The sequence below is a fragment of the Pelophylax lessonae genome (assembly GCF_965119305.1).
Source record: "Pelophylax lessonae genome assembly, chromosome: 2".
Taxonomy (NCBI): domain Eukaryota; kingdom Metazoa; phylum Chordata; class Amphibia; order Anura; family Ranidae; genus Pelophylax; species Pelophylax lessonae.
In genome coordinates, this window is record NC_138769.1 from 438,334,540 (window position 1) to 438,346,780 (window position 12,241).

The 12,241-nt window shown below is 40.4% G+C and overlaps 1 protein-coding gene across 1 annotated transcript in view; it reads right to left on the reverse strand.

The window, feature by feature from the left end:
- Positions 1 to 12,241, reverse strand: part of SH3RF3 (SH3 domain containing ring finger 3) — a 673,946-nt gene that overhangs the window by 62,977 nt on the left and 598,728 nt on the right. Inside the window, 1 exon segment of the mRNA XM_082246695.1 lies at positions 10,038 to 10,378. Coding sequence (XP_082102821.1) covers positions 10,038 to 10,378 — 341 coding nt within the window.

The window sequence follows — 12,241 nt, forward strand, 5'->3', positions numbered from 1 at the left end:
AGTGGAGACACCTTTTTCCAACGATAACTCTTACAGAAGTGACTTTCCCTTCCTAGTGGTAGACTTCCTTTAATGTCGTATGTAGGTTGTATGTATAACACGGGGACTGCCTGTACTTTATATAGCCACTATTACGACAATAAATGTATGTTAATAGGTGTTAGTTCAACAATTTCCCTGCACAACAAAACATCAACAAAAATCCAGTCACTAACAGAATATAAAACTCTGAATTATCTAGATTACCATTTAAATGTCTTTAAGGTCCAGAAATATTTGAATATAATATCGAAAATTGTATTATACATTCCGGTGCTTTGTGTAGGCATATTTTTTATTTCCTCCAAAAGGAAGAGATATATTTTCTGATCTCTGTGTAAATATCTGCTGAGGTTTGCACTGTGCTGCTGACCGCATATTTCAGTATAAATTTAAAAATTGTATTTTTAGCACTACTGCCTGCTTTTACTTTTATCTGGTACTAAAAAAATATAACCAGTAAAATGCAGAGTGGAGACTCTATACAGGTCAGAAAAATGATCTGAGCATCATAATCATTGACGGCACATGGCAAAATCAGAAGCCCAGGGAAGGGCTATGTTTTTGAACTTTATATAACATTATATTTAGGTGTATGTTCTGTGGTACAAACTACTCTAAATATAGAATCTTCCACTTTTGTGGCAACATTTCTTAAAAAATATTAAGCTACCTGTACACTATTCTGAATATTCAGAGTCTTTACACTGGGCTACATGTATATATATATATATATATATATATATATATATATATACAGTGGGTACGGAAAGTATTAAGACCCCCTTAAATTTTTCACTCTTTGTTATATTGCAGCCATTTGCTAAAATCATTTAAGTTCATTCTTATTCCTCATGAATGTACACATAGCACCCCATACTGACAGAAAAACACAGAATTGTTGACATTGTTGCAGATGTATTAAAAAAGAAAAACTGAAATATTACATGGTCCTAAGTATTCAGACCCTTTGCTGTGACACTCATATATTTAACTCAGGTGCTTTCCATTTCTTCTGATCATCCTTTAGATTGTTCTACACCTTCATTTGAGTCCAGCTGTGTTTGATTATACTGATTGGACTTGATTAGGAAAGCCACACACCTGTCTATATAAGACCTTCCAGATCACAATGCATGTCAGAGCAAATGAGAATCATGAGGTCAAAGGAACTGCCTGAAGAGCTCAGAGACAGAATTGTGGCAAGGCACAGATCTGGCCAGGGTTACAAAAAGATTTCTGCTGCACTTAAGGTTCCTAAGAGCACAGTGGCCTCCATAATCCTCAAATGGAAGATGTTTGGGACGACCAGAACCTTTCCTAGAGCTGGCCGTCCGGCCAAACTGAGCTATCGGGGGAGAAGAGCCTTGGTGAGAGAGGTAAAGAAGAACCCAAAGATCACTGTGGCTGAGCTCCAGAGATGCAGTCAGGAGATGGGAGAAAGTTGTAGAAAGTCAACCATCACTGCAGCCCTCCACCATTCGGGGCTTTATGGCAGAGTGGCCCGACGGAAGCCTCTCCTCAGTGTAAGACACATGAAAGCCCGCATGGAGTTTGCAAAAAAACACCTGAAGGACTCCAAGATGGTGAGAAATAAGATTCTCTGGTCTGATGAGACCAAAATAGAACTTTTTGGCCTTAATTCTAAGTGGTATGTGTGAAGAAAACCAGGCACTGCTCATCACCTGTCCAATACAGTCCCAACAGTGAAGCATGGTGGTGGCAGCATCATGCTGTGGGGGTGTTTTTCAGCTGCAGGGACAGGATGACTGGTTGCAATCGAGGGAAAGATGAATGCAGCCAAGTACAGGGATATCCTGGACAAAAACCTTCTCCAGAGTGCTCTGGACCTCAGACTGGGCCGAAGGTTTACCTTCCAACAAGACAATGACCCTAAGCACACAGCTAAAATAACGAAGGAGTGGCTTCACAACAACTCCATGACTGTTCTTGAATGGCCCAGCCAGAGCCCTGACTTAAATCCAATTGAGCATCTCTGGAGAGACCTAAAAATGGCTGTCCACCAACTTTTACCATCTAACCTGACAGAACTGGAGAGGATCTGCAAGGAGAAATGGCAGAGGATCCCCAAATCCAGGTGTGAAAGACTTGTTGCATCTTTCCCAAAAAGACTCCTGGCTGTATTAGATCAAAAGGGGGCTTCTACTAAATACTGAGCAAAGGGTCTGAATACTTAGGACCATGTGATATTTCAGTTTTTCTTGTGTACATTCATGAGGAAGAAGAATGAACCTAAATGATTTTAGCAAATGGCTGCAATATAACAAAGAGTGAAAAATTTAAGGGGGTCTGAATACTTTCCATACCCACTGTATATACAGGCTTAACCCCTTGGAGCTGGCTCCTCACAGACCTTTAAGGATGCTGGGAGGCGGGGTTTGTAATCATGTGACAGCCGTGATTGGCTGTGACGGTGGTCACATGATTGGAAAGCCCCCAATCGCAAGTAGTGTTCCGGAGCTTTCTGTTAGCTGCCAGGTAACTGTGGCAGGAGCACGCAGGGCGCTAGCTCTTGGCACAGCTGTATTTGCACTAACGCGTGCAAATATGCGGCTGCTCGTTGCCAAGGCCTACCTGCCAAGAGGCCACATATTTGCCTGTGGCCAGCGCCAAGAGGTTAAAGTGGTTCTAAAGGCTCAAAAAAAAACCTTCTGTGTGCAGCAGTCCCCTCAGCCCCCCTAAAACTTACCTGAGCCCCATTGCGATCAAGCAATGTGCATGAAAGCCTCAGCTCTCTGGGAACTCTCCCTCCTCATTGCCAGAAGAAGCCACTGGCTCACGGTGCTTTCATTCACAGCCAGTAAACCAAATAGAAGAGAAAGGGGGCAGGGAACAGCCATGGCTCTGTGTGTGAATGGACACACAGAGCCGCAGCTCGGGAGCGAGCCTGCTTGGGTGCCCCCACTGCAAGCTGGTTGCTCTGGGAGCACTGGGCAGAAGTGGTGAGGGACCTGGGGATAAGAGGATTAGGGCTGCTCTGTGCAAAACAGCTGCACAGAGAAGGTAACTATAACATGCTTGTTATTTTTCTTTTATTAATTTTTTAATTAAAAAAGAATCCTTTAATATCACTTTAAAGAAACCCTGTCAGTAACCTAAAACATTCCAGAAGAAAACTCCGTGCAATAGAAGAGCTATTTCCTCTCTGTGCCCTGTGTCTCCTTTACTCTGTTTAAACCCTCTAGCTTTCATCAGACTCTTCAGCATCCAACATTTCAAGGAGTGTCAGAGGTGTGTGCCCTGTACACAGCGCAGGCTGCAGTGCTGGAACAGGGTAAAGGTAGGAGACACAGGCCACTGGAGAGGTGGGTATAACAGTTCTTCTATTGTAGGCAACTTTCATCTGGATTTTTTAGGGGAAAAACAGGGTATGCTGTATGCAAACCTAATCACTAAAATCTCATACAAGCTTTAATATTTTAAAATATGTTTAAAATTACTTTTCAATATTTTAAAACTGTCACTTTTGTTTTTAAAAAATCCCTGGCATGAAGGACCTCATGCAAACGTTGTGTTTATATTAAGGGCTGGCAACACTTTGCTTGTGTCTAATAGTCCTCCTGCTGTGTTACTTTATTACACTTTCTACCACAGAAGACTACAAATTGATGTACAATGCACGCTACACAATCATTTTCCATTGTTGTCACCATCAGGAAGTCTGCCCTGAGAAATGATGTGCAGCGACCCTGCCCTAGGCTGTTGTCTGCCTACTAAGTTAGGCCCAGTCTGAGCATCTGTTAAACTTTGTCAAGGTTCTGCAGGTCCTCCCTATAAACTCAGTTGGTTGATTATTTCTGCCTGTTACTGTGGATGCGGTTCCAGTAATCAGAATGTGAAGGACAATCTTTGAGCTATGAATATGTATCCGTCCCAATCCCTGAGGTTCTTGTTCAGCGGAAAAGTTTGGAAAGATAATAAATATCTGCGTCACCTTTCCAGAGTGTTCTCTAACTTCTGGATTTCTATCTGGAGATGAAGGGTCTCTACCTGGGCCTTTCCCCAGCCAAGGGCACGTGCCAGAGGCCCAAGAACATTAGATGCCTGTTGTAGTGGCTATCTGGAAATAACTGGGCTTGTACAGAGCCCAATTGCTGAACAGTGTTGCAGAGGAGCAGGGTAGAAGCTACTAAATGGAAATTTTAAGAAGGATTCATTGTCTATCAATTGCCCCATCCCACATACCAAGGACCAGACTCTTAAATGGAAACGTTAGCCTGCCATACTTCTTAGGGGGTTATTTCACACCACCCAAAGAGGAGGGGTGCTACAGATGTGCAACAGATGTAAAAAGGCTGCAGGAGATGAGCAGTGTTTACATGCAACAAAGGTGAAACAGTAAAACACAACATAGTGTTATTTATATTTATTTTTATATTTTATATATTTAGCAAACTAAATGTCATTCAAATAGCATTTGTATATACTCAATCAGTAAGACATTAGAAATCAATAGCAAAAAAATTCAGTAATAACTTTCACTTATCAGATTATACCGAAATCTGGTTGGTTGTTATGGGCTACTACAGTTATGTCTTATTGTTTAGCCTTCCATTCACTAAAGGAAATCTCATCTATCAAACTAGATTGCTGATAAACATCCAGCTGAAAAGCAAGTGACTAAATTGGTATGGAAGCTTTCAATGGTTATAAACCTCAGACATGAAATCTTAACAATGCACGTCCTTCTATACTGTGTATTTGTCTCTATCAAAAGCAGTGAGTGTAATTTCTCTTTGCTACCTGCTGATTCTGCTATCCGTATGAGTCACTTTTGACAGCTTTCCCCGAAACCAAGAGAAAAATGTTTCTATGTTTGCAAGGCTGTGGAGAACAGATAGCTGGAGATAAACAGGTACAATGTATGTTGGAGGATTTGTTTCATCTCTGTATATTACCATGCTAGTCACTTCACTGGTTACATATAAGGGTTTAAAACCAGTTTACTGTCAGTCTGTTTCTTAGAGCTGTCATCAGGGCCGGAATTTCCATTAGGCACTGTGGGCATGTGACTACAGGTGCCCTTCCTAAAGGGGCACCCGTCAGTATGAATTTTTTAAAAAAATGTTTCTTAACCCTTATTCTGCCAGGTTCATATGTGATACAGACCTGACAGTGGGGGGGTTTAGGCAGACTCCTATCTGTCCGGTGGAAGCATTCGGGCGGCTGCACTGCCCCCTGATTGCTTCCATACATCCCCAGTACTCGCACCCCCCCTCCCCCTGCGTGCCCCCATCATGTATATCGGTCTCCACTTGCCCATGTGTGGGCCCGGGACTGGCATGGCTAGTGGGTGGAGGGGAGGGAGAACAGCGGACACACATCCACTCTCCTCCCCTTCTTATTGGTGAACTGGAAAGTGATGCGTATGATGTCACCCTGCCACTTTCCCCGGCTAGCATAGGGATGTATTGCAGTGCAATGTGCATTGCAATACATCCAGTGGAGCCCAGAGGAGACTTGCAATGTCTTTTAAACCCTGCATGTCTCATTAAAGAGAACCTGTTACCTAAAAATCATCACATAAGGGACTTTTTGTCCCCAATGCGATAAAAAAACATAACAGTTAAGCAAAGAAAAAAATCCCCCCAAAAAAATTTTGAGGCCCCCCCACTTCCACATATTGTATAAGCACGTATGAATGTAAAAGCAAATGTCGGGGGCGCCTACACCTGAAAACGTTAATTGCGATACACATGTTACATACCGCCGTGCATGCCAGAGTGAGAACAATAATTCTTGCACCAGACCTCCACTGCAACACTAAACTGATGACTTTTAGGGGGCTTTTGAAGCCTTGCCTATAGAAAATATAGAGTACTGAAGTATGTCGCCATTTCACGAGCACATCCAAATTTAAGGTTTGACATGTTGGGTATCTTTTTACTCGGTGCAACCTTTTTTTTATAATTTACCAAAATTGTGGGTAGTTTATTGCCTTTGTTTGCCCTAAAAGTTCACTTCATTGTATTTTTTACTGATACTTTGCGTTTCCTAGACCTTTGCGGTAAATTATCAAGAAAAAAAAGCCGGTCTTACTCTTTTTTTTTTTTGGGGGGGGGGGGTGGGCTGCTTCAGAATTCTCTGTCTGTAGGCTCCTGAGAAGTAAATCCGGCCCTGCTTGTCATGAATAAGGTAGACATGTCATAAGAATGTCATGGAATTGCTGATCTTCTGAAAAGGCTTCTTATCCAAAGGTTTAGGCTGACTCTCCAGCTTCAGTACTGTCTAAAGCCCCATACACACGCGTCGATAATTGGTCGTGAATTTTTGGCCAACGTCCGATCGGCCGATTTTCGGCTTGTTAGTATGATGCTTCCTCCGACAACCGACTCTGACTTTTCGGCCAAAAAAAATCTGGTGTGCAGGCTATAAAATTTTTTTTGGCCATCAACACAACGGCCGATTTTCCGGCAGTCAGTACAGATTTCGGCAGACAAAAATCTGATGAGCAAGACTGGGAATGCTCAGAGAAGAAAAAACACACGGAATGTAAACCAGCACATGACATCACTTCTGAAGTAGATTTTTGTTGGCCGAGAAAATTCGTGTGCAGTCTAGGCACATTCCAACCAACAAAACACCACTCTGGACAAAAGTCAGACGATCGGTCGGCCGATAATCGTTGCGTGTGTACGAGGCATTTGTTATTGACCCACAAACAGGTTTGCAGATTGAAAAGACCTTATCTGCATATGTTTTCCTAGTAAGTACTGAAAGTTTTCAAAGCTAGAGGGTCAGCATTAACTAGCACTTGGATAAAGGAGAGCAATAGCAGCCTCTGTGCTTTTTTCATGACAGGCGGCCTTGTGCTTTTTTATATTCGTCCCAAATAGTGGTTGGCCATATGTCGTTTTCAACCTAAAAGGCAATTTAATTAAGTATTGTCATATGGTTCCTAGCCAATACCCTTAAAAATTGAGGATGTTGATTAAGTAACTTTGGTTGTACAAAATTAAAAGCCTTCAAATATACAGGTGTAATTTGTATGGTATCATGAAATTAGCATATGGATATCATACAAAAGATAAATTCATGAAGGCATCATTTAAGATGAATCAGAAAAGTTGGTAAATTGCTGCACTGCAGCAAACCTCATCTAATTGTAAAAACAAAGATGTATAAAATGAACATTAAACACTATAAACCAGCTGGCTCTTGCTGAAACTTTATGGCAGACAAAATGCCAGGTGGGCTATAACCCACTTTAAATCTTTATAATGTTTTGTGCCTTTAGACAATAATGTATATTATACACATTATCTAAAAACTGAGAGCTTGTAACTGAAGGTCAGCAAAGGCGGAAAGGTATGAGTTAGGAATCCAAGAACATCATGCACAGATGGATACCAAGAAACCACATGCCTCCTCTCTGCCTAATTAAGAGTTATAATCAATAAAGTCAAGAGATCTCAGTGTTGACAGGTAAGATGTTTTTTTTTTTTCATAACTCTGCTGTGAATCTTGCAGTTTAAAGAGACACTGTCACTACCTAAAACACAGCATATATATTCCATGCATCAAAATAGTAAATTAAAAAACTTACTGTTGCTGCCTTTTTAGAATTAAAGTAACTGCAGCAGCAGGGAGCTCTGATGAAATGTAGACAGGGGTACAACTGAGGGCAGAAAGGTAGTGACAGTGTCTCTTTAATAGACTATAAGGACTTAGTTACATTTGGCTTGTTCTGTAATGTTGATAACATTTCACTGCTCATACAAGAATCTTCCTCCATTCCAATGACTGTCAAGAACATACCCCAACATTTATAACTACAGAGGTAAATTAGTCACCTGAATACAGTCACCATGAAATGTGTTAAGGCAGATGTTGATTGTCCAAGAACACAAAGGAAGGTCAGCTTGTAAAACCACCATAGTCGAATAATATCATTTAATCACCATAGTGCCATGACATCTGTGAGAAGTGTTTACTGTTTCAGTCACATGACTAAAGCCGGCCATACAGTGGGGGGAAATATGTATTTAATCCCTTGCAGATTTTGTAAGTTTGCCCACCTACAAAGAAATGAAGGGTCTATAATTGTTATCATAGGTGAATTTTAAATGATAGCGACAGAATACCAACCAAAAATCTGGAAAAAACACATAAAACCAATGCAATAAATTAAGTTGCAGTTCAGTGAGTGAAATAAGTATTTGATCCCCAAGCAAAACAAGACTTAGTACTTGGTGGAGAAACCCTTGTTGACAAGCACAGAGGTAAGATGTTTCTTGTAGTTAGTGACCAGGTCTTCATACATCTTAGGAGGGATTTTGGTCCACTCTTATTTACAGATCTTCTCTAAATCCTTAAGGTTTCTTGGCTGTCTCTTGACAACTCGAAGTTTCAGCTCCCTCCATAAATGTTCTATAGGATTAAGGTCTGGAGACTGTCTAGGCCACTCCATGACCTTAATGTACTTCTTTTTGAGCCGCATTGAGGGCCAATGGACAGGGCCATATATTGTAAAATATTGGATGAGAACCTACTTCCTTCAGCCAGAACAGTGAAGATGGGTCATGGATAGGTCTTCCAGCAGATAATGACCAAAACCAACCTGCCAAGGCAACAAAGGAGTGGTTCAAGAAGAAGTAAATTAATTAGTGGCCTAGCCAGTCGCCAAACTTTAATCCTATTGAAAATGTCTGGAGGGAGCTGAAAATTTGAGTTGCCAAGCGACAGCCAAGAAACCTTAAGGACCAAAATCCCTCCTGAGATGTGTGCAAACCTGGTAACCAACAACAAGAAATGTCTTACCTCTGTGCTTGCCAACAAGGGTTTCTCTACCAAGTACTAAGTAATGTTTTGCTTGGGGGATCAAATACGTATTTCACTCACTGAACTGCAACTTAAATTATAGCATTTGTTTTATGTGTTTTTCTGGATTTTTTTTGGTTGAAATTCTGATTTTTGTTTTTTTTTTTTTTTTGGTTGATATTCTGTCTCTATCATTAAAAATACACCTATGATAAAAGTTATAGACCCTTAATTTCTTTGTAAGTGGGCAAACTTACAAAATCTGCAGGGGATCAAATACTTATTTCCCCCACTGTACATCATTTGTTTTTAGTTAACAAAACTGAGCCAATTCCCCCTTCCGCACATTCAATGTGGATCTGTTAACCACTTCTGGACCAGAAGGTTTTACCCCTTAATGACCAGACCATTTGGCACTGCATAAATGTAACTGGTAATTAAGCAGTCATGCAATGCTGTACCCATGTACCCAAAATAAATGTATGTCCTTTTTTTCCCACAAATAGAGCTTTCTTTTGGTGGTATTTAATTTCAATGTGGATGTGGGAATCCTTCCTCCTGAGCTATTGTATTCTTACAATGGGGAAACTTCCCCTCCATCATTCAACAATGATCAGTGTTGCTGGCTTTAGCCGGCGGCACTGATCATTCAGCAAAAACCCAACAGCCTGGTTTTACACAAGTTGATTGATCGATCAACTTGTGTACAACCAGCTTGCACATACATTGATTGAAGTTTCTGCTTGACCTGCTTAATTTCGATCCATGTATGGCCATTTTAAAGGTGTGAATTGTTGTCAAATTGACAGGGTAGAGATGTTAAAATCAGATTATACTGTATGTGGATGGTAGACAGTGTCAACGGCTTCCACCCTTGTTTATGGGTGGTTGTTTACAGTTTAATGTTGATGCATCTCTTTTACATCTATCAACTTTATAGACCTAGAAGAAAAAGTGTATATTTTTAAAACATCATCATCTGAAAGGCGCTTGTGACCAAATCATCACTGGTGCCTGGTAGAAGAAATTTTCCCATAAGTCTACCAAAGATATAACATTTGCTTAAACTGCTACTTCGAGAACTATGCCTTAGCTTTGCCAAAAACCTAAAAATAGAGGCTTGCAAAGTTTCAGACTGGATCTTCTTTGGTACAATGTACAATATATAATACTTTGTACAACATAACAATATATACAGCTATCAAAAACAAACTTACTTTTTCAGTTTTCCTCTCTTCTGCTTTGCAGCCTGTATTGGTTGGGCTGCCAGTAGGCAGGCAGTTGATTTGTCCATTGGCAGCATCACCATTAATGTGGGCGGCAGTAACATTTGGTGGTGTGATGGCAGCTGCAGCTGATGTTAGAGGAATGATTGCTCTGGCACAGTGGATTGCAGGAGAAGTCTGTACAGATGTCTGCTGCTGTTGATGCATATGTTGTGGAGAGATATTGGATTGTGGCCTGTTTGGGCTAGCTGGGAGTCGTGATGGAGAATTCTGAGTCCTTAAAGGTGATACAGTAGCTGTGGGACGTTCTTGGGGTTGTGCTGATGAGTGTGCTAAAAGGTAATAGAGTAATAAAACACATAAGCCAAAGCAGTATTAAACACAGGAGTTATGTTTACTAAATTGTATCCATGTGTACATGTATGTAAAGTACATCATTCAAACACTTTTTTAAGTAAGTTGTTTTGTGGTCTGGCTCATAGGGTTCTTTCAGAAAGAATCTCTAAACACAACTTCCTCACAAAATCCCCATCTTTAGTGCTGCCTGGTCATAAGCTGCTTACTTTGGCCTTTCTCTAACTGACCACACTTCCTTATCCCACATGTGTGTTATTAATCACACACTTCTGTGGAGAAATGGCATGGACACAAGAGGGGATGTTGACAAATTTACTACAGACCAACACAACACAGGCTGTATTTCAAATATTAGGTCCTTATCTACAACATTGTCTGGCAACTTGCTAAGAGTCAGCTTCTACTATTGAACAGTCTATGTAGCAGTGCTCCAAACTAGCAGACATGCTTGACATATTTTCAAAAATGGCCTAATTTGCCTTTGCAACCTATGAAAATGTCTATTTTTTTCCACCATATTTCTTGGGGTGCCCTTTCATGGCCTCTGAAACTGATAGGTAGTGAGGAGTGAAATCTACAATTTACGCCCTTAGAAAGCCTAAAGGCGGTAATTGGTTTTGGAGTCCTGTACGCGGCTAGACTACCAAAAAGTCTCACACATGTGGTATCCCCGTACTCAGGAGAAGGAACATAATTTCACATATAGCCATGGCATGTTTGAGTAATATATCATTTAAATGACAACTTTGTGTAAATTTTTTTTGTAATTTTCCCAAAACTTGTGGCAAAATATAAAATATTCCATGAACTCAACATGCCTCTCTGCAAATCACTTAGAGGGTCTACTTGCAAATCGGGGTCATTTGTGTTATCTTGATATTTCAGGGCCTCCGAAAACTGTGATAGGTAGTGAGGAAGTAAAATAAGCAATTTACGCCTTTAGAAAACCTGAAGGTGGTAATTGGATGTCAGGGTTCCGTACAAAGATAGGCAACCAAAAAGTCACACACATGTGGTATCCATGTACTCAGGAGAAGCAGCAGAATGTATTTTGGGGTGTCGATTCACATATACCCATGGCATGTGTGAGCAATATATCATTTAGTGACAACTTTGAGTAAAAAAAAAATAAAATAAATTGTAATTTTTCTGAAACTTGTGGCAAAATATAAAATATTCCATGGACTCAACATGTGTCTCAGCAAATAGCTTTGGGTGTCTACTTTCCAAAAAGGGGTCATTTGGGGGTTGTTTGAACTGTCCTGGCATTTTAAGCCCAATATTAGAGGCTTATGCCACACATCACCCACTCTTCTAACCACTTGAAGACCAAGCCTTTTCTTACACTTTTTGTTTACATGAAAAAATATTTTTTTTTTACTAGAAAATTACTTTGAACCCCCAGTCATTACATATTTTTTAAAGCAGAGGCCCTACAGAACAAAATGGTGGGTGTTGCAATTTTTTTTGTTACACGGTATTTGCACAGAGATTTTCCAAATGCAATTTCTTGGTAAAAAAAACACCTTTTTTTAAATGTAATGCACAAATACACTATATATTGCCCTATTGTTTGATAAAATATAAAAGATGATCTTATGCCGAGTACATAGATACCAAACATGACATGCTTTAAAATTGCGCACGCCTGTGCAGCGGCAACAAACTACGTGCATTTTTAAATGGGGACGCTAGTATAGTTCTGATCAGATCAAAGATATTGATCTGTTCAGACACTATACTAGTAATGGAGGTGTTTAGTGTTTGTGTCTGTGTGTGTGTGTGTGTCACTGGTAATCAAATGGTTAAAATGTATTACTAAATATGCGGAGGGCAAT